The following is a 24,633-nucleotide window of genomic DNA, read 5'->3' as shown; positions in this document are numbered from 1 at the left end:
GAGTTCTTAAAAAATGTGAAACAAAGGTTAAGAGACATGAAACATAGAGAAAAAAGGCCAACATTTATCTAGTTGGAGTTGCAGAAGAAGATGATAAAAAGTAATGCTAGAAATAATATCTGACAGATAGTGGCAGATTATTTTCCTAGATTACTGAAAAGACATTAATTCCTAGGGTCAGGAAGCTCAAGGAATCCCAAGCAGAGTAAAAAACAAACAAAAAAATACATAAAACTCTTAAGTCTGGAATAGCATTTTTTTTTCCCTGAAGATTTCATTTCTTTTTCTGAGAGAGAGAACAGGAGCAGGGGTGAAAGAGAGAAGCAGGTTCCCCACTGAGCAGGGAGCCCAACGCAGGGCTCAATCCCAGGACCCTGGGATCATGACCTGAGCTGAAGGCAGATGCTTAACTGACTAAGCCACCCAGGCACCACTGGAATAGCATTTTTTAGGAACAAGGTGACATAAAGAGACTCCCAGGTTAAATAAAATAAAGATCACTTTAACAAAGGATTTTTAAAAATGGTGTCACACGCTCAACATCACTAATCATTAGGGAAATGCAAATCAAAGCCACAATAAGATATCCTCTCATACTGGTCAGACTGGCTACTATTAGAAAAAAAAAAAAAAGACCCAAAAAATAACAAGCGTTGGCAAGTATGTGGGGAAATCACCGCTCACACACTGCTGGAGGGACTGTAAATTGATGCAGTCACTACGGAAAGCACTGTGGAGGTACTTCAAAAATTTAAAAACAGAACTACCATATGATCCAGCAATTCTATTTGTGGGTATTTATCCAGAGAAAATGAAAACACCAATTCAAAGAGATATATGCATCTCTACATTCACTGCACCATTATTTACAATAGCCAAGGTACAGAAGCAACCCAGTGCCCACTGATAAACAGATAAAGAAGATGTGGTATATATGATACAATGCAGTGTTACTGAGCCATAAAAAAAGAATGAAATCGCCATTTGTGATAACCTCGCTGGACCTAGAGGGTATTATGCTAAGTGAAATAAATGAGACAAAGAAAGACAAACACAGTATGATTTCACTTATATGTGGAATCTAAAAAACAAAACAAATGAACAAACAAAACAGAAGCAGATTTATAGAAAATGAACTGTTGGTTATCAGAAGGAAGGGTTTGGGGGAGTAGATGAAACAGGCAAATGGGATTAAAAGGTACAAATTTCCAGTTCTAAAATAAGTAAGTCATGGGAATGTGATGTACAACATAGGAAATATAGTAACTATTGTAATAATTTTGTATGGTAACTAGACTTCTCATTGAGATAATTTCATAATGTATAAAAACACTGAATCACTATGACGTACACCCGAAACTAACAGGATATTGTACGTCAATGATACGTCAATAAAAAAATGGTGCCAGAATTATTCATATGAAAAATATGAACAGTAATTCATAATTCATACCTACATAAAAAATTTATTTCACATGGATTAAATACTCAAGTACAAAATCAAACCTATAAAACTTTCTTAAATTAGATATGCTTAAATAAGACAATAAAAATTAATTAAAGATCAGTGAGTCTGACTACTAAAATTAAGAATATCTATATATCAAAACATAACATGAAAAGTGACAAGTCACAAACAGAATGATGCATATGAAAACATGTAACAGAACTAGCATCTAGATTTAAGTAAAAAACTAAAAAAAAAAAAAAATCAATAGAAGACCAACACCATAATGGGAAAATTGTTCAAGGATCTTCAACAGATATTTCAGGAGAGAAAACCTAAATGGCCAACACAGAAAAAAATGTTCATTCTCATCACATTCAATGAAAGTTATTTGTTTGTCATTTCTTTAAAGAAATTTATCTGTTCTCTCTATATTTCTAGGGCTTCAACCCTCCCATGAGCACCAAGAGACACCCACAAGAAGCCTATATAGCAGCAGTGTTTATAACAACAAAAATTTGAAAATTATCCAAGCTAGAGTACATGAAGAATTTGTGGTATATGCAAACCACTCAGTAACAATGCGGAGTAAAAAAACCCAAGTTTTAAAAGTATAAAAGTAACTAGGAAATAATTTAATTTAAACAAAATTGAAAATATACACAACAATATATGATTCAGGAACACACACATATATTAAACTATAAAAGAAAAGCAAACAAAATTCTGGGCAATGGTTTCTTTTGTAGTGGGAAGGTAGGGGATCACATATGACGAGACCTATGGGAATTCAAAGAGGGCACTGGGTATATGGATACCCACCTTATCATTCTTTTGATAACTTAAATCTGTTTTATCATTTTTTTTTGTCTCTGTCATCAATTTTATGTGTCAAACTTGATTAGACTATAGTACCCAGTTATTTAAATAAACATTAATCTAGGTGTTGCTGTGGAGCCATTTTGTAGATATGGTTTACATCTATAATCAGTTGATTTTAATTAAGAGAGATTATACTTGATAATATGGTACGCTGCATCTAATCAATCAGCTGAAATCGCTTAAGAGACAAAAACTAAGGTTTTCCAGAGAAGAAATTCTGCTTCAAGACTGCGCCTTCAATTCCAGCCTGAGCTTCTAGACTGTCCATCCACCCTACAATCGATTTCATACTTGCCAGCCCCCTCCCCCAACTACTGGAGCCAATTCCTCAGTTTTCTTTATATATTTTATATATATGTCTATTTGTCCTCCCACTCTAGAGAACCCTGATACAATCTACTTAAAGAAGAGAAAGACCTGCCAGTTCTATACAGACTGAATACAGAACGCAGAGGGGCAGAATGGAGGGATTTAAGAGATGGTGCACGACAAAAAACGTTATGAATTTAGGGCTTGGGATGAAAGCAACTACTGTCAAAAATAACTTAAAAGTCTAAGAGTCTGAACTGGAATTAAATGATTACTTGATGAGGAGGATAACAGCAAGCCTGATAGGCAGAATTTGGTGGTTTTGAATGGAATATGCAAAGCACTTTAAAAAAAAACTAACAAAAATACCAGAAAACAATAAAACAAATTCAGACTCTATGGAGAAAAGACATGAATTTCTGTTAGCTAAAACCCACTATTTATCGAACATATCACAGAGAATATTTTTAAAAAATTTATGACACTGCCACAAAATACCGTATTTAGAAAGCTAGCTCTGCCACCTAGTGCCACAGAACGTTAGAATACAATTGTTCCCAGGTGCTCAAGGAAAATATGTGAAGTGTTAACAACTCACAGCAATTACAATTTTACAATAATTACAATAATTTAAAACTGTAAAAATGGTATCCTCATTTTAGTCCACTTTCATCCGGACGTGAGGTAAGTTATGTATTTATTACAAGAATAATGAAGAATGTGGCTACAATTTATACCACCTTTTAGTGAACTTAACATAAATTTGGAGTTGTTTTGAGTTTTAATAAAATATTAGTATCCTCTTGTGAAATGCCCTGTTCACCCTCCTCTCTATAAATTCTGACCATCCTTGAAAAATCCGTGTTCCTTTTCTCTTGCTGCATTTATTATCCATGCCCTACAACAACTACCCAATTAACATATTTGGTTAATATTCGCTTTACATTATTCTTTTCTAAAAAACAAAGTCTTACCATTCTCCACATGGTTGGCAGTGATATATTTCAAAAAGCAAAAAATTGGTATGTATTTTCCTACTTAATCCTGTAAGGCTTTCCCAATTACCTGCACAAGAGTCCAGTATTTTGTAACTATCATACTTCACCATAATCTGATCTCTGCCTACTTATCCACTCAAATAAATAATATAATCCAGCTACTCTGAGAGAGGGAGGAAAGATATAAAAGGGAGGAAGATAGGAGGAATAAAGCAAAGGCAAAGAAAACAGGAACCCAACTGAAAAAACTGACATACTAATCAATAGGCCTTATTTTCCAGGGTTAATAGTAAATAAGGTGTCACAGGCAAACATTCACTCATAAACACTGCTGAATGGCTGGACTCAAAAAATAAAAACAAAAGTCGTAATTTCTTACCTTAGCAGTTTTAATATAGTGGCTCAAAACTTCTGCTCTAATTTTTAATGTCTGAGCATGAAGAATTTCTCTAACAACCCAAAAGCTTACCTGCAAATGAAAATGAAAAACAGTTGAAATGCAAGATTCTTTACTCCCTAGGATCCAACTCATGACAGGAGCTACTTGATGAACTACCTACAGCTGGTTAAAAACCGTACTTTCTCTTTCCAACTGGATACATACCTGATCTTCAGATGTTGCAAACACTTCATACATATATATATATGATATGTATGTGCAGAGACACAGATACAGATAATGTGTATCTGTGCTTACACACACACATAAAAACTATGATTTTTGATTTGTAAAAGCAAACAAATTTTGAAGGAAAAGAGCTAACAGAAGAATGCAATAAAACCAGTGTGATACAACAAGAACACTACACCAATACATATGATTTTGCTGTATTCTGAAACACTGTGGCAAAATTAGGTAAGATTTAAGAGCAGACATTATAAAATATGCTACTTACAGCACAGTTTTCCTGTGGCTGTGTAATCCCACATTGCCATTTATTTACATTAAGCATAATCATAAGTGTAAAGAATTCCAAGTGTTTCTTGGTATGAATAAAATGAAATAAAATGTCTTAAAGAGAAATATAAGTCATTCTAAAATTAAACTAAGATTGTATTTTAAAAATCATGTAATGCTTTCTCTAATTCAATAAACCGTTATTCACGATTTCTTTTAAAAAAACATTAAAAAATCATTCATCAGAAGGCAGATCTATCTATAACACTACTAAAATGATCTACTCTGATGAAAGTCGTTTGCTTACCATATGATATAATGTAACATACTTTTTAATTCATTTACTATGAAAAGAAAGTCAAAGCACTATCAGTTGGCTCAAACTTCTATAAATCTAAAAACAGGGTATATTAGTAAGAAATGACAGTGCAAAAGAGAGTGCCACTGCCTCACATTTCATTCCCTGTTTTAGTGAGAAACATTTCAGATTTTACTTACAACTTTCATCAATAAACTGCCAAAATATGCATATTTTGTATATATTTTACAAATGTACATATGTAAATATAAAATGTATATATTTTACAAAACCATCCTCATTATTTGTTACTATATTTGGGCTACTAATGGCAATAATTATCCCTGATTCTGATAAAGTTTATTTCTAAAATATATCAAAAGCTATACTTGATGATACTTGTTGATCAACAACCATAGCAAATATCACCTGTGAACTCAATCTAAACTGCATGATCACTGACTTTATTAAATTTGAGACAAATTTTAAGACAAGATTTTGTCTTAAATACAATCAAGATTTTAAAACATGGCCAAAAAGTTTGTCATTCTTTTCACTGAAAGTTGGGGTGTATGTCATCTGTCATATTACCTGGACAGGCTTGTGACTGCTTTGATGAACAGAAGATTAACAAAACTGATGCACTTTCAGGACAAGGTCATAAAAGAACACACAGCCCCTGCCTCTATTGCTGGAACATTCTGTCTGAGATTCCTGAACTACCACATAAGAAGTCCAACAACTACCTGAGGCCATCATGCTGGAAAGGCTAAGTGTAGGTGCTCCCCAGATGACAGTCCCAGCTAAAGCCAATCACACCTGAGAATACTGATCCAGAACGACCAAAACTAAGATACAGTTCAATGAAATTACTGGGAAAAAATATGTTGGCCATTGAGACAAATAGATAAAGTAATTTTTAAGGAAAAGAAAATGTAATTATCATCAGACTTTTCAACAGCAACACTGTCAGGAAAAAAACATGGAGTAATGTAATATCAAGGAAAGAAAATTTTATACAGAGGATAGGAAAATTTGTCAGCATGGAAGAATGCAGGCACTACTGTTCTAATGAGCCCTTCCTGAGTACTGTAACAGAGAACAAACTTCAGGCAACCAAAATGCCTAGAGAAACACAAATGTAAGGATGGTACCTTTTCATAGAACTAAGACTAAAGGAGAGTTAAAAGAGAGTACATTATATAATGCCTATGTGCTCAGACAATATATAGTACAATTATAAAAAACAGAACATCTGCAAAACATCCATAGCAATAACAACATTATTGGTATTAGTATTATTATTCTGAGTCTGTTATTTTGTTATGTAGGATAAAGAAAATGAGTATATGATAGGGTATTGTATCATGTCCTGTGTTCCTTGAAAACCAGAATTCTGGGTGTGGAAGAAAGAACGTGTGGATGTAATACAGAAAAGCTGGAAGTAAAACTCTGGTCCTGAATCTGAATTAGAAGTATCAATATGAACTTATGAGACGCTTTATCTTTAAATAGTTGCATGTGTATGATACACAGATATCCTAGCTATCTCTGCTGAAAAAGGCACAGAAATTGTCATTCCGATAGCAATGAGCATTTCTAGCATCCACATCCACTTCCCCCGGTAAGAAACCAGGACTTATTAAAAAAATGTCGATTCCAGGTGAGGGATAGGTAATGGACAAAATGAACCTGAAACATCTTTGTATAGCAGATGGCAAGGAAACTATTCAAGACTACTAGGGTTATGACAAAGGATGTAAATGCCAACTTGAAAAGACTTCCACTGGCCAAAGATTGAACAATATTAGTTTCAATAAAGATAATAACTGCAACAGGTCGAAACACATCGTATGCATTTACATTTATGAGTTCATAATGGTATTAAAAAACTACTTGGTCACTATTAGAGGAAGACAGACCACCAATTCATTATCTTCAAAATTATTAAATAAAGGGAAAGAATCAAACATGTATCCTTCCTTGCTTATAGGAAATGAACCTCTGGGCAAGCAAATACCAGAAGAGGGAAAAAGTCTCTTTATAAAAGCATTTCAAGGGGTGCCTGGGTGGCTCAGTTGGTTAATTATCTGCCTTCGGCTCGGGTCATGGTCCTGGGGTCCTAGGATCAAGCCCTGCATCAAGCCTGCATCGGGCTCCCTGATCAGCGAGGGGTCTGCTTCTCCCTCTTCCTCTGCCCCTCTTCCCTCCCCACTCGTGCTTGCTCTTTCTCAAATAAATAAACGCTTTAAAAAAAAATAATGGTGCACATAGATTCCTTCTAAAAGACTCTAACTTCTTTCATAATTTGCTTTTTTTTTTTTTTTTTTTTTTTTGCTATTTTCTCCTATGTCCCTACTAGGAGAAATTAATAGAGTAATGGAGAAACTAAGTAAGATTATAGGATCAATTGTAATTTGGAATAAGGATAAATGTGACATTCTTGACTCTGACAACTTTTTGGTTTATTTAAGAATAATATGGTTAAAATCTAAAGTCAAATTTGTGAATATTATGACAATGTGTTTGTATAGCAAAAATATTACTGTGATGAAAAATTCTGACCAACTCAGAAAAATTTTGAGTATACAACTGTATATACCTTGAATATAAAATTCAGTTAAAGACATGCTTGCCCTATATCCCTATTTTAATGGTTTAATCTAATTTTTAAAAACTTTGATCCGGGGCACCTGGCTGGTGCAGTCATTAAGCGTCTGCCTTCGGCTCAGGGTGTAATCCCAGCGTTCTGGGATCGAGCCCCACATCAGGCTCCTCTGCTGAAAGCCTGCTTCTTCCTTTCTCACTCCCCCTGCTTGTGCTCCCTCTCTCCCTGGCTGTCTCTCTGTGTCAAATAAATAAATAAAATCTTTAAAAATAAATAAATAAATAAATAAAAATAAAAACTTTGATCCACTTCATTTTTGGGAATACAGTGAACCAAATAACCCGAGAAACTGTTTGCTACAAACTCCTAGAAATGCTGGGTTAAAGACAACAAACTCTTTTCTTAAAAAATAGTGTGGCTAATTTGAATGAAAGGATTTCCCCTAGAGGCAAAAAAAAAAAAAAAAGGAGGAAACAAAGGCAAAGCAGTGGTTAAAACAAAGGGCACTGTACCTGCCCAGAGAGGGTAGGGTTTCTTCTCAGTGATATAGGGGCTCAGGATTTAATAATCCTCCCAAGACAAAATACATTAAGTTACCCATCTCTATTCTACCACCACTATGTCTATCTAAGGGATCTGCAAAGCGCTATAATCTTGGTGAAAATGTAGGCTAGAACAATTCACTTACTGGCAGGGGAAGACAAATACAGGAGATGGAGAAAAGTTTTTCATTAAGAATTTTTAACCAGCCCTTAAGTGGATTTCGAGTTTGAATTTTCACTATAGCAAAGAAAGTCTGGATGTTCCCAACCAAAACTTATGAAAAACTAAACTAAGCCATTATAGTTCTTCGTACCAGCAAAAGCAAACAAAAGCATTTCAGAAGAGATATACCCTCGATCTAGGCAGCAGCAGAATTCCCACAGATAAGGCACAGATAAAGCTGAAATGAACATGAGCTCTCAATCAAAAATTACAAAATGCATAAGAAAACAAACCATTTTGTGTAAGATCAGCAGAAATAACAGAGAATTAGTACTCCAAGGTCTTTGGATAAAAACACAGAAATTATAAAATAAAATGCTGAAAATGATTTAAGAAATATTAAAAATGACACTAGTGTAAAAGCACACAGATTTGAAACAGATAGGACCCATCTATAAGAGAATTAGTGAGTTAAAATATAGATCTGAAGAAACCATGCCAAATGGAGTATAAAGAAACAGATATAAAACATGAAAGGTTAGGATACAGGTACAAAAGAATATCAAGCCCCATTAAATTTCCAAGAGAAATTACAGAAGGAAAAAAATAGAGATCATACAGAGAGACAATGTTCGAAGAGATTGTAGCTGAAAATATTCCAGCATTGATGTGAAAAGTTGAACTACTTCTTAATGAAAATATATGGAGGAACGCCAGATTTCAGAAACTAAATTATCAAAACTTTATAAGCAACTCACATGATTAAATCTTCTTGTGAAGGCAACGGCATTTGGTGCAGAACTATATTTTTCTTTTTTATTCCATCCACAACTTGAAAGCTCCTGAAAAAATGAGTAAAAATAAATTCATGAAACAGCCCAGTTTTCTTGTTATATTAAGGGTTTCAAAACATAAAAGACAGTTGTGTCCTTTCCTAGAGCCATTTTATTTAACAGGAACATATCTAATACTATAACCGTTCAGTTAAATCACAAAAACAATTTCTACTAGTAGAATATAAGAGGGAAAATTACTTGTCTGTGAGAATATAGATAACTAGACTTACACTCTACAGGGAGATTGGCGGATTCTTCTCTGAAGAGATTTAAATCCCCAGACGAAGGACCTACAGATAATGCAAGTTGAGCTTCCTACAATGTATAGAGAAGCCTAGTAGTTGTCAAGCCCCATTCGGTTACTCAGAGCTTCCAATTAGCTTCCCAGTACCTCACTGTTTGAGCTGACAGCCAACCACCCGATATGTGACGAAATCTCTAATAAGAGTTCTTGATAACCCCGCAGGGTATGTCAACAGAATTCACAGGGCTTGGGGCGCCTGGGTGGCACAGTGGTTAAGCGTCTGCCTTCGGCTCAGGGCGTGATCCCAGCGATCTGGGATCGAGCCCCACATCAGGCTCTTCTACTATGAGCCTGCTTCTTCCTCTCCTACTCCCCCTGCTTGTGTTCCCTCTCTCGCTGGCTGTCTCTATCTCTGTCGAATAAATAAATAAAATCTTTTTAAAAAAAAAAAAAGAATTCACAGGGCTTAATAAACTTGGACGTCAAAAATTAAATATTTATTTTATACCAACCTCTGGTAGGACATTCCTTTTAATTATAAATGTAGTGTACAGATTTCAGAAGAGTTAGCAATACATGTGACTTTGTCACTGATGAAATATTTTCATATCACATTACAGTTGGTAGATAGACCAAAAATATCATTTATAGTCATCACTAGTTTGAAATTACGAGCTCATCATCTCTGGATCTTAATGTGTTAATAAAGAAGCACATATATATTGCTAAGTGACAGTTACAAAAATACGTTGGTAAGTGTATTTTAATAGAATTCATTTCCTTTGATTTTAAAGAGGGGTTCAGCTCCGCAGGCTTTGTTTAGGTGCCACAGGGACCCAAGGTTCAAAACAGGTTAAGAACCCTGCTATAATGCAATCACCACCACCAGAAAGAGACAATCTATCTGAGGAAATCTATCTAATCTGAGGAAATTGAGTTAGGGCAGGAAACAAACAAAACCAAAAGCACTGAGAAAAGAAAAAAAAAATCATACAATTATTACTCTCAGATAGATGAGGATATTGCTCCCATTAGGCAAAAACAGGAGGATGTATTTAGAGAACAAAACAGAGCTTTTGGAAACGAAAAACATAGTAAGGGAGATTTTAAAAACCAACTTAGGAGTTGTGAGATAAAGGTGATAAAATCTTTTAAAAAATAAACTCAAAATAGGAGTCAAATATTATATTAATTAGAGTCCATAAGAGTCCATTTCTGCATAAAAACATAAATTTTAAGGGAGAACAGAGAAAAACAACTTAGCAAAAAAAATTTTTTTAACGCCCCTAAGAACTTCAAGGACAAGGAAGGACCCGTCTCGTGCCCTTTATAATGGAGTAAATTTAAAAATCCCTCAAAATCAAGGCCTAGTATCAAAAAGTGTAGAGCACAGAGACTGACAGATTATAAACCTGTAAGATTCAAAAACAAAACAAAATAAAAATAGATCACAGGCAGAAAAAAGAGATCAAAGGCATCGATACCTCAAAAGTAACACCGAAAGTCAGACAACTGAAACAATGTCTTCAAAATCCTAGAATTCTGGGTCCAACAAAAATATGAATTAAGTATGAAAATATACTGCAGAGATTTTCAGACATGAAAGCCTCAGAGAATTTGTCTTCTAGGCACCTGTTCTCAGACAGCCAGCAGAGCATGTGGTTCCTCCAAACAAACCAGCAGGTTAAGAAAAAGGAAGACACGAGATCCAGGAAACTGAGTAACCAACACAGAATGAAAATACTATGAATACCCAGATTAACAGTAAAGGGACATCCTGGGACACAACTGTGAGCACGGCTTAAGAACAACAGCTCAGATATTAACTAGCAAGAGGACAGAAATTCCAAGAGGGGTGCCTCTCAAAGATGAAGCAATATCTAAGAGTTTGAACACACTGAGAAGGCATTCACTATATTCACCACTGGCAGAAAAATTAATGACCCGTAGCTCAAGGAAAACAAAAAAAATTTAAGTAATCATGGCTTGACTATAAAGAATAGTTGAGCCACGACTACTTATTCATGTCAAAATTATGACATAACTACATACGAGAAAGGAGGAAGTGAATTGTGTAAATGTCAGGGGAAGAAAAAATATAAGAGCATGAAATCATCTTCTACAGTATAGAGAATCAATAAACCATATCTAAAATTTTAAAAAATTATAAACGATAGGCATTTAGATACATTATTTGAAAACCGGACATAAATTCCTCCAAAGAGGAATAGCTAAGACACTGGATGGTTGTGCGACCCAAGGGTGGGGTTGGTGGAAATATGTGACTTCTTAAATGTGATGTATGCCTATCTTCCATAAAATTTAAAAATAGAAACAAAAAGAAAAGGACTATGTAGAAGACAAAGGGAATGGTTATTATGATGATAAAATACTCCAAAAACACAGGTACTGTTCCCTTGACTGGGGTGCTGTCAGTGAGTATTTGAAAAAAGTGGTAGATTCAAGATATTTTAGAGGCAGGCAGGACTTGGTCAAAACCTGGATCCACACGGTGCAAGCTAAGAATGAGGTATCCAGAGGTACTCATATTCCTTTTACTGGCTTGAGTAATTGAATGGAGACTACTGAGGGAAGAAAACAGCAACTACTGCTTCAACACGGTGGACGAGCAGTAAATGCTCTGAAGATATCAATTACTAACTCTTTTAAAACCTAAAGCTAGATTACAACCTTCAGATCTGAAATTACTGAAGGAAAATTTATAAAACAACAGAGGCAATGCCACAGTAAAAAAATAATAATAACTGTTACTGAGCTTACATATTCATTTCACATTACCTCCCTGTACAGACAGAAAATAGTGACAAACATTACATGAATGTAAAAATGACATGATAACTATATTAAAAACATCCAACTTCTAGAAAATATTTTTGTTCTAAAAATATAAATATAACTGTATTAATATATATTCGTAACTACATAAAGATGGCATATTTCAGGACAAATTTCTAGAATTAAATCAATAAATACTGAAATTGTCTTTAACCAATTAATTTCATTTCCAAATTTATATTAATGCCATGATCAAAGTGTCTGTGTCAAATTGATGTTATACTTATCAAACTACTCAATGTAGCCATTTGATGGGGTTCAAACTTAATAATGAAGCTTTACATATAAAGTGAATCACTTCCTATTAGAAGCCTACGCTCTAACTAATGAATATTCTTGCACCTTTTCTGACATTTCTGAACATTTCCTAAACATACAGTTCTAGAAGCAAAATCACTAGGTCAAAGAGGATGAACCTTTTCAAGGCTTTGATACCCGTCAAACTGCCCTCCTGAAATACTGAGTCATTTATACTACTACTACCAAGTGCCACTCTCCTCAAAGTCTTACTGAATATGGGTGTATTTATCCTCTTTCCACATTATCAGTGCTTTAATTTCCCCAACTGTAAGAATAATTATGTTTGTTAAAAGGGGAGAAAAGGGAGGGTGGGGCCATGAATCAACTATAAACCCACCACGGAGAGAAACTCTATGAAAACCCCTTCCCAATCTTCTTTATCTGCATTGGGGGCTGGTTTTTCTTTGTTTAAAGGAGCAGATACTTCCACTGTCCTCTTTTGTGTGATTTAATCTTCTGGTTTTATGCTTTAAAAGGCCTTCTCAGCCTGAGAACAGGTGTTTTAACAGTAGCTGTAAGAGTTAACACTAACAAAGATTACTGTGGGCCAGGCACTAGTCTAAGTGCTTTATATATATCAACTCCTTTGAACCTATCTTCATCATTATTATAAATTATGATAAACAAGGAACCCAGATAAAATTACCAGTGAATTATGGCTTTTTTTTTTACACTAAAAACTTCCAAATGCTTTTCTGACTCCTCAAATAAAAAATGATAAAAATTGATAAAAATTTGGATAAAAAATTCATCTAATTCTTAGAACATTTCAACGTCATTAACTTAATGGAAAAATGGTTTGTCCCTTTAACAAAAGTCTCTTGGAAGCTGACAGAAAGGAGGTGGGGATGAATGAATCTTACGGTCACGTTAGTTGGAAGCAAATGGATGAAAATTCCACTGGAGCCCTCCATTTTAAAGAAATGTGTAATTAGAAAATGTGAAGACACAAGCAGGTTTTTTTTTTTAAAACCTCTTAAGACAGTAGCTTCTGCTTCACAGAACATTTCCCCTTTCAGACGATGCTACATTATTCGCACATCTAATACAACAAGAAACTATAATGATGGACAACAGATTCGTGGTTCTAGGAGTTAAGGATGGTGGGGAGTGGTTCACTACAGAGGGCTAACTAACACAAGGGAGAGAGATCTCTGTGGTACTGCAATAATTCTGTATCTTGACTGAGGTGATAGTTAGCAAAACTACACACAGAAAAAAATGTTTCAGAACTATACAGGCACGTGTTATACAAATGTCCATTCCCTGGTTTTGCTACTGTACCATACTTATATAAGATGTAGCTTCTAGGGGAAACTGGGTGAAGGGTAAGTGGGACCTCTCTGCAGTATTTTTTCAACTTCCTATGAATCTATAGTATATATAGATTCATATATATAATCAAAATCTATAATCTGTACTATTTTTTGCAAGTTCCAGTGAATCTGTAATTACCTCAAAATAAAAAGTTAAACAACAATAATAAAAATCCATTTAATGACTTATGGAGCTGAAATGCACTGGGACTCCAGGAACTCAATTCACTACTTTCTTCTTAAACCCTGACAAGCATTTATATTAGCTAGCCTTAAAGGAATTTTACCCTGCCCCACCTCTACCTCTCAACAGCCACTGACCTTCTCCATGAGAAAAAAAAAAAATTGCTTTTCCCTTTGTCTCTGTCTCTTTTTGTCTCAGACTCCAGGATCTTCCTCCAAGAAACACTATAAACAATCTGAGAAATAAATTCTCCCACCAGTGATATCTTGCATTTGACAGCGTATCAGCCTCGTCAAAGGTTATTCTACACTAAAACATCTCCCATGAACACCAAAAAGTAAGCTTAGTGACTCAAAAGATGTCTTTTAAGAGTCTTATTTAAGAATAGGACTGATTTAAGTTAAGTACACTATGTAAGTAAGCCTCTATTTTAGCAAAGGCTTAATGAAGTACAACAGCCTTGACACCTCTTAAAACTTGTTCAAATGGATTAAATTTACAATTCTAAAATCTGGCAATAAAAAGAAATCTAACAGCAACTCACAGATATAAAGGCAATTTTTAAATGGTCATTGAAAGTACATCTGAAAGAATATTCATGGGCTCATTCTGAGCCATGAAACTGTGCAGCCCGATTTTCCACTGACTTTATTTCGGAAGCACGTGGGGAGCAAACACCACAACTGATAACCACCTACCCTATGAAAGATTTACTGAATTTCACAGGAGCCACAGCTTCTCTTATGTCTCTTGTAGGTTTGTTCTGTAAAGTCAAATTCTTGCTCTAAATTTCATCTTGTAGGTTCCAACACTCTTAAAAGGACTGCTCTAAGGGTGATGTTGTAGGGATACCTAAAGATAGAAGAAGAGAAAAGGCCAATATAGACCAGCATGTAGACAGAGATTGAGAGAAGAAAAGAAAAAGTGATGGAATCTATAAAAGACTGTGGGTGGGGGGCATCCTCACAAGAAGAAGACAGGTTTGTTTGTTTTTTTATATATAACTGAAATATAGCTGACACACAGAAGAAGATAATTATTGCCAAGGTACTCTTACGCTCAAAAAATGCAAAGCTTTAAAGGGTATAGTATCTCCATTAGCATTCAGCCTATGTATTAGAAAGAAGTCTCAGCTACAGATGATGTGCTCATTATGATTCCTGTATTTTTAATCAATAGAATGAAGTTTTGAAACTATAAAACTGTGGTATCTTAAATCAAAAATATCACTTCTCTTTTCTCATGTATTCACATCCTCTGTTCCCCCTCCACCCTGCTCCCGACACATTAAAGCTGCCCCTAGAAAGAGAGCAGAGATGAAGGCAGGAGCTATCTGCTGCTGCCACTGACGCCATGATACTCCTACTCTCCTACTCAACAATGTTCCTCTTTACTTCTCTGGTTTTATTCTAAGTCTAACCTTACTACATATTAAGGAAATTCATGTGATAAGCAGCAATGATACAACATACAAAACAGTTTGCTCCTTGCTTCTAACAGAAAATTCCAAGACTTTCATGTCTTCTTTGTTTTCTTCAAATCTCTCACCATATTCATGAATTATTTACATTTTAATTCTAATGCAAATGATAATTTTCATTAAAACAAACACAGAATTATGGTATTCCTGATTTTGGAACTTTGGATATTGCCAAGATTCTAGTCTCTGCATACACAAAAATGTTAGCATACAGTAAGGTCTTTGACATACTGTCAGAAATATCTCAATTTTAAGTGTTTCAGAAATGTTTAAGTAAGAGTCAGAATTACCTATTATGAACTTTTCCTCATTTCACCAGCATTCTTCCTCAATCTCTAGTGTATTCCGGTTACACCCGAGGGCCTTATCTGTCCTTTGTATATAGTGTCTGTTTATTGATACAATCTAAATGACTTACTGACCTGACTTACTAGAACTTATAATAAAGTGCGAAACTTTCTTCTTTGAATGTCATACATGAGAGGGACCTTCAGTCAGAGTCAGATACTTTATGAACACTTGAGAACCTCCCAAGAGAGGCAAACATTATCCAGTGTAATGACTACAGTACAGATTTCAAGCACAGTTCACCCTTTAAGAATTATCAAAAGCACCAGAGAATTGCGATTAGAAAGAAAATCTGACTGCAAGTAAACTTTGTCGTAACACATCCTGTGTTGAGTAATATAATACTCATTCTGAAGAGAAACCCCACTGATGTAATAAACATGGCAATGTCATCAGAAGAAATATAAGCTTTATAGAACATGAGAGAATTCATAATAGACAAAACCCAAAAACCCATGAATGTAATACACCTTCAGAACCGTCATTGCTTCCTCAACATGAAAGAACTCACACCAGAGGGAAGCCCTATAAATATGCCAAGAGCATTCTAAAAGAAAACAAACCTTCAAGATGAAAAGAGAAATCACACCAAGAAAATCCGTATGTATAAGAAATATGGAAACACCTTAACAAGAGCTGAGATTCAACTAAGTACCAGAAAATTCACACTAGAAATTAGTGAATGTACAGAATCCTTAATCTGCCCTTACTAAGTACTATTTAATACTATTTAATACTAAGTATTAAATAATTCATACTAGGGAAAAAACCTGAAAATGTTCTTACTTGTGGGTGGGGAAAAAACCCAAAACTCCTGTTTCCATAGAAAGAACGCTATAAGAGTCACATTCTTGGACTAGTAACAGACTTCTGCGGAAATGATCCCAAACATGATAAACAATGGGAGATGAAGTGCCTGTAGGCCATACAGCATCAAGCTTTGGAACGGTCACTTACCAAACTCAAATACTGAGCAGGTATTATTCTAGGCACTAGAGACACATCAGTGACACATGTGCTTTCAGACAAAACTTTCTGCCCTTGTGGAATTTATGTTCTAGTGAGAGGGTAACACCCCCCAATCTATAAGAGCATGACTCATGACCACCACTCAACCCTTATCACCTCCTTAAGACTGCTGCAGTTTTGATCAAAATTATATTTATTACTGACTGAGAACTACCCTTAACTACTACTCCTACTCTGAAGTCACCAATAAAAATAATCCTACTTCCAGGAATTTCTGAAGACCTAGAAGGTATTTTAAAGACCCAATAGTCCAAAATCCTTTACTTCATAGATTCGGTAATTTTTTAAAAAGGCCAAAGATATGAAACAGATTCTATTAATGGCACAATCTATAAATGGCAAAGCTGAAAAGAACTACAAGTCTTCTGGCTCCCTGCTTTTATGTTTTGCCACTAAAAATTCTCTTTTTGGATTCAAAGGGCTTTAAAATAAATTTTAAAATAAGTGAAATTAAGTAATTAAAAACATTTTTTTTAAAGATTTTATTTATTTATTTGAGAGAGAGAGAGACAGCCAGCGAGAGAGGGAACACAAGCAGGGGGAGTGGGAGAGGAAGAAGCAGGGTCCCAGTGGAGCAGGGAGCCCAATGCGGGGCTCGATCCCATAACGCTAGGATCACGCCCTGAGCCGAAGGCAGACACTTAACGACCGAGCCACCCAGGCGCCCCAGTAATTAAAAATTTTTGAGCACCCATTCAGAGCTGTGAATTTTAGACACTGATTAAAAAAGAAAAAAGTAAGAGGCAGCAAAATCCATGGCAATTTGTGCCCCAAACTGGTTTAAACAAAAGGGGGGGGGGAGGGAGAGGTAAGCAGCCCCAGGGAAGTAAGAGCTGTAAGGACACATTAACAGTGGTTGAATATGAATGATAAAACTGCTACCGTTTTCCTTCTTTGTGATCACTATACCGGCCGCTTCGGCAACCGTTTCATTGTGCGCTCTCCCCACCACTACGAGTTGGCTGCTTACTGAGAGGGACAGAAGAGTGAAAAGCCGGCTTTTGTGTGAGAGGGATCACCATCCGCAGCAGCTTCCAATTTGGCCATGCTGCTTGGACCAGTGGGGAAGTGAAGAGTCTTAGGATTTCGGTAGCACCAGCCATGGGAACATGAGAGCAAAGTGTTCAGATGGAGAGGGATCCGTCGCTACAGAGATGAGCAGCTACGCTGAGATCTGTCTCAGGCCCAATAATCGTGCACAGACACTAAGGATTTGCTCACACTTCTAGAGCCAGTGAGCTGCAGCCTTATAAAAACACGGTACTCTTTTAATAAATATCGTTCAGAGTTGACAGAGACGGGAAGGAGAGAAAAGTTACTGAGGAAGTAAAACCATTAGGAGACGGGGAAATAGGATGGAGAGAGATGAGAGAAGTATGGCTCCTAGGGTTCTGAATGGTAATAACGGACAGATGGTGCACATCACGCAGACAGGGAACCTTTAAAAATGAGACTGCAGCAAACCTTTTTTCTATATAGTTATATTCCTACTAAATAGTTTTTTATATCACTGATGAACTTTCCTGTAACATTAAATTCTTTTCATTGGTAAGCATGTTTTCCATTCTTCTGACCACAAAACAAAAAAACTAAGAAACAAAGTACCAAAATCTGCTTTTTTCTTCTTTCAATCTGAGGTAACGTCAAGTGTGAGACGGGGCTGGAGAAAAACCAGACTTGGCATTTGTTTGATTCAGATCTGCTCTTAAAGATGTGACTTTATTTAGCCAGTATTCTACTGATGACTAAGGACAGTCCCTACACCATAAAAAATGTTTGTGCCACTTCCAAGATAAGGGAGATGGTTTCTGCGGTGAAATAAAAGGCTTGGAATTCCCCCACCCCCAGCCACTCTGAGCGCCTTGTGACGTTGTAGGTAAGCGGCCTGACCCTGAGAAAACGCTGCACTTCACACGGTTCCCCTTTCTTCCTACAAGTTAAGAACAAGTTTAGGCAGAACCAGTTTGGCTAAATTCTACTTAACACAAAGACTTGGGAACACAGAATTCCACAAACTGGTAGGAATTACAGGGTCTACTTAGGGAACTGAATTAATGAGAGATGTGTATTTTTGTAAGTTCCACGTGACTTAAAAATTGCCTCTATTATAGAAAATCGAGAGACTGGGGTGATCATCAACCTGCACTGAATCACCAAACCATATGGCTGGATTCAGAATCCATATTCTTCCAAGTTCAAATTTCGTACAGATTTTATTTTAGAAAACTTGAATTACCACCTGAAATAAAGTTACATATGGATATATACACGTTAATAGTGAGTTTTGAGTAATAGTTTTAGTGAATAACTAAAGAGCTTTTAAAATCTTATGAAGTACATATACATTTTTTAAGAAGTTTTACATAAAGTTATAGAGAGAGACGTGAACATTGATATGAGGGGCAAAAACATCAAGATAAATTTATTAGATTCAGGGATAATCACTCGCTTTTCATCATATGTGAGGTTAAATTTTGATTTAACAAAAGAATTCATTCTTTAGTGAAGCTAATAACTACATAACGAGGTAAACACCATTTATGCTAGTAAGACTAACACATTAGACTGACTGACATCATGGCTTAATCTTTTAATATGTCAACAGGAAGAGTTTTGACATGATAAACAACATCTGTACAAACATTTCAGAAAACTGGCGGTCTTTAATAAACTCAAAGACAGTCATGCTCCACAGCTCAGTAATTAAAGCACTGGAGTGCCCAGATTACCATCAGTGCTGCTCAGCAATGCCCAACATAAAAAGCAAGCTAAAGACGACTAAACAACAGGATGCTATTTACATAAAAAATCTAAACTTGCAATAGCATATATATATTGCTAAGAGATACCAACACTTAAAGAAATATAGCTCAATGCACAGGAATGATACAGATCAATACTGGATAGTGGCCACCTTGGTGGGATGAGGGCAGAGGGCGAACATGGGAAAATGCATGGTGGCTTCAACAGTACTGGTTAGGTGGGTCCACAGGGGTTCATCTTATTAGCCTTTATGCCTTATGGTAGGTCTTGAATATCTCAATTCATAATAAATTAGAAAACATTTTTCTGCCAGATGACAAAATTCTGTTTATACTGCCAGATTTCAAGTAATCTTGATGATTATACGAGACTAACACGTAACAAGAATATTTTTGTGCTACATCACATCTTCTAATAGCGATACTCCTTCAATTTTTGAAAACATTCTCTCACTGAACAAATATTTACTCAACACTACATTCATTTTCTCATTCTAACTACTGAACCCCACTACATGCCAGACAGATAAAATAAAAGAAGCAAAATTATCAGTCTCCGCCCTCATGTAGCTTAAAACCTAGTGGAAGCAGCAAGCAATTAATCAAATAAGTACATGATTAGTAACACTTTACACCTCATCACTCCTTCCTTCTTAAAAATACTTCCTTCAAGTGGCTCATTGAATTCTGAGCTAATAACCTGACTTTCCTCCTTTTGTTGTTGCTTTTCCATCTCTTTTGCTAGTTCCACCTACACACTAACTAGCACCTTCTCCCCATCTGTATTCACTTTCTTGGTAACTTCACCCACACCTGAAATATCTCCCCAGTGACCTCTCTCAAAATACATTTGAAACCTGGACAAATACTATAGTTACATATTACCTAACTCAGCATTCTAGCAAACATGAAAACCCAAACATGTCCAAACCCAAACTCCTGTTTTTTCCTCCACATCTGCTGCTCTGGCCTTTCTCTACAGGGCAGTATTGCACATAATATTCTATACAAATGGCAGCCCCAGGAGTTGTGAACACAATAATAATAACTTTCCATCAAGAGAGTATCAACTACATCCTTCTGGTGTCAAACCAAAAACCCTGGCATCATCCTTGACTCCTCCTGTACAGTGTCTGACAACTTCTAACCACCTCTTCCACGCCCATCCTGACCGAGCCACACTGTCTCTCACACCTGATTCAGTCCCTGGTACCAGCCCCCACCCCCAAGTCTGCAGTCAGAAGTGACTTAAGAGCTACTTAAAATCTCAGTCAGAAACTGCCACTCCTCTCCTTGAAATCCACCAAGAGCTTCCCATCTTTTTCAGAGTAATGATCTACAAGGCCCTGGATGACATCTAGCCCTCACTCTACCTCCCTCCCTCACTATAGCTCACTGGCCTTCGCCCTGGCTATCCTCTGCCTGGAACATTCTTCCCCCAAACACCCATGATTTGCTCTCTCACTTCCTTCAGGTCTTCGCTCAGATGGCCCTTTCCCAGGGATGGCTTCCTGAACCCACCCCAGCTGCAATCGAAACTCCCACCGCCCTCACAGTCTGCTCTCTTCTGGCTGCTTTATGGTTTTCATGACACACTGTCTAGCTCACCTTACTCAAAGGTAGGATCCACCAGGGCAGGAATGTTAGTCTGTTCGCTGCTGTACTCCAGCTACTACATGGTGCCTGGCATGTAACAGACACTCGGCAAATACTTGCTCAATCACAAAACATCAATGTAAACTTGCAACTGACAAGCCCAGTGAAGAAGCAGAGAGTGCTAGCAGAACCTGCAGGAAGGTAAGAAAAGCTGACCGGAGAAAGTCAAACTTGATCTGAGAATTGGAGGATGAGTAGGAGTTAATTAGGATGTACACAGGCTTGGTGGTGACAGGGACTAAAAGGCCAGTGTAGCTAGACCAGAAACTAAGAGGAGATTTGTAGACCACATTAGGATAGCTTGTCTTTATCCTCTGAGCAACAGAAAGCCACTGAAGTGTTTTAAGAAGAGGGATCATATGAGCAGATTTAGATGTTTGAAAACATTACCATGGGTGCTAGAGAGGAGTTTAGAAGGGCCAGCGGATGCAGGTAGATCAGTGAGAGGGTACACAGTTGAGATAAAACGGTATCCTGAATTGGGGTGTTGGGATAGAGAGAGATGGGATAGATAAGATAATTAGGATGTTAAAAAAAAAAATCAATGCGATTGGTATTAAGTTAGATAAGGGAGTGGGGCCAAAGGAATTTTAAGGTTTACTTCCAAATTTCACAAAGTAGTGTTAGATGTCCCAGGAAGATAAAAATTTCCATACTGACTTGAATTCTATGTCTTCAATAATCATGATCTAGAACTTCAATGTCCAGAGCTCCTAGTCACAAATGGCTATTGAGCACCTAAAATGTGGCTACTCTAAATAAAGATGTGTCGTAACTGTATAATACACACTGCATTTTGAAGTCTTAGTAGAGAAGAAAATAATTTGGACTACCTCAATAATTTTATACTGATTAAAAGCTGAAGTAATATTTTAGATGTTGTAGGTTAACTAAAATTATTAAAATTCATTTCAAACTAAAATTATTACAATTAATTTCATGTTTCATTTTACTTCATAATGTGGCTACTAGGAAATGTAAAGTTACATAAGAGGCTTACACTGTATTTCCCTTGGATAGCACTAATCTCATAGGAAATAGCAATACGGCCATTGCCATTTATTCAAAAGGAAAAAATATATCAAAGGATAAGGTGACTGAATTTCAGGGTAAAGAAAATATAATTTTTGTGAAGAATTTAGTTTGTTTTGTCCAGGGATGTGAAGAAATTAATATTTCAGTTTTTGTCATTTATTTTTTTTAAGATTTTGAGAGAGCGTGAATGCGCACGCTTGAGCATGTGCAAGCATTCGCGCACGCGCACACACACAGGGGAGGGGCAGAGGGAGAGGAAGCCTCAGACTCCCCCACGGAGCAGGCAGCCCGATGTGGGGCTCCATTCAAGGACCCTGGGATCATGACCTGAGCTGAAGGCCCACCCTTAACAACCTGAGCCACCCAGGAGCCCAGTTTTTGTCATTTACAAACAAAAGCCATTTTCTTTTTCTGCTTCATGTGTAGAATACATTGTTTCTATCACTAGTCTAATAGTTCTACTGAGAGAATCATCATGGTATGGAGTGAATGTTAAGACAGAACTGTGGAAATGAAGGGACTCAGAGATCATTTGGGCCCACCCCTTCATTTTTTAAGTGACAAACTTGAGATACTAAGACATTAAGTAACTTACTTGAAAGTCACAAGACTAATACTGTCTATACCAGCTAAGACTCCTTATAATAATTACAGTGTTCAGGGCCACTGCATACTTGTATATACAACAAATATACTATATTTTGTTAAAAGAACTAAAAAAAATACCTTATGGTACTGAATATTGGTATTATCGATACCAATATATTTCTTTAAAAATTTTATTATAGAGAGAGAGTATGTCTGCTTTGTGTGTGCGAGTGGGCAGAGGGGCGGAGGAGGTGGCGGGAGGGAGAGAGAGAATCTCAAGCACACTCTACGCTGAGCGCGGAGCCCAAGGCAGGGCTCGATCTCATGACCCTGAGATCATGACCTGAGCTGAAACCAAGAGCCGGATGCTTAACCAACTAAACCATCCAGGTGCCCCACCACTTACTTAGTTTTGGGGTACAAAATCATACTTATATTCTTACTTGGTAAGAGTGGGAAAAGCATCAGTTTTTAGTCTGAAACCAATTCCCACACTTAGCTGTGCAACAAAGACAACTGTCATTCTGTTTTCTCATCAGTAAAATAGACACTACCACACTCAGGTTCACACACACACACACACACACACACACACACAGTGTAATAAATGGCTTCCGGTAGGTAGAGGCGTAATAAGTAAAACATGCCTTCCGTATCTTCCCTCTTCTCTCCAAAATGTTAACTGTCATATTATAAAGTCATAAATAAAGATGTAAGGGGAAAAACTGCTGGAGTGAGTTGCGAAACCCAGTTTCTTATTCCCACTGTGCTACGAAAAAGCTTCCAAGCCTTGGGTAAATCATTCAGCCTTAGCCTGTTCACCCCTCAGAAGAGTGCTGAAGCCTAATCAACCAAAATGATTCAAACAAGCCTACCTATGACTCAGTGATGTTTATCTACGACTGCTACGTGAGTTTGTGAGGCCTGAATATTATATGGACAGTCACATCAGAAGCTTTAAACATTTATACATTAATATGAACCTGACATTTCTAAAAGTTCTTGATTTGGGATACTGTTAATGACCATTCTGTATATTTAAAAGGAAAGTTCTTAAAACTACTCACATCTGGTTGAATGGCTTTAAATACTGGAACATCCATTAACGTTATCTGACCCTGAAATAAAAGGTAAAAAATGACAATGTCTCCTTGGGAATTCTACGACATGACATACATTCTAAATTAAAATTATATTCTATACTAAAATACACTGAATACTCAAATTTTTACTAGAAAAACTAGCAATTTTACCAGGGATTACAGAAAATGAAAATTTGCTCTTATACCCTTATTAAATGATTATTTCAAATTATCTTATGCCTATTCATACTTTCTTATGAAATAAATGAGGTAAAGTTATAAAATAAAACAAAAATAATTTTTAAAATTTGGACATAGTCATACATTAAATCAAAATCAAAACCAAAAATCAGATCTACTGGTTCATGGAGCAGTATTATGGTGATTGTTAAATCATATTTCCTCAAATAGAAATATAAAATCTCATGTTAATAAAAAAGTTTTCTTCCCCATTTATAAAAATCAACAACACTTATACTAGTGGCAACTCATGTCTAAGGACTGCACATGGGTTGGCTCCACAGCTCAGGGGTCAGGGCACTGGTCTTGTAGGGACTGCACATAGCTGTGGACCTATCTCAGCCTCTCTTAAGGCTACAGCTGTAAAACAAGACCCAATAATATACCAAAGAATAATATGCTGTGACTGAACACAGTTTACTCCTGGAATGCGAGAGTGGTTCAACAACAGCAACTCAATATACGCTGTTAACAAGTTAAAGGAGAAAGAGAACTTAAGCAAACATTTATATCAGTTAAGAAATAAAAGTTT

At 36.3% G+C, this 24,633-nt stretch overlaps 1 protein-coding gene across 3 annotated transcripts in view; it reads right to left on the bottom strand.

The window, feature by feature from the left end:
* Positions 1-24,633, bottom strand: part of RALGPS2 (Ral GEF with PH domain and SH3 binding motif 2) — a 165,445-nt gene that overhangs the window by 88,067 nt on the left and 52,745 nt on the right. For all 3 annotated transcript variants that reach the window (XM_026509278.4, XM_057314892.1, XM_026509279.4), the window contains exons 4-6: positions 23,847-23,897; positions 8,904-8,987; positions 4,016-4,105 (exon numbers count right to left, since the gene is read on the bottom strand). In XM_026509278.4, coding sequence (XP_026365063.1) covers positions 4,016-4,105; positions 8,904-8,987; positions 23,847-23,897 — 225 coding nt within the window. The remainder of the gene's footprint in view (positions 1-4,015; positions 4,106-8,903; positions 8,988-23,846; positions 23,898-24,633) is intronic.

The sequence above is a fragment of the Ursus arctos genome, unplaced genomic scaffold (assembly GCF_023065955.2).
Source record: "Ursus arctos isolate Adak ecotype North America unplaced genomic scaffold, UrsArc2.0 scaffold_2, whole genome shotgun sequence".
In the NCBI taxonomy this organism is placed as follows: Eukaryota; Metazoa; Chordata; class Mammalia; order Carnivora; family Ursidae; genus Ursus; species Ursus arctos.
This window is presented reverse-complemented; position numbering and strand designations above follow the sequence as displayed.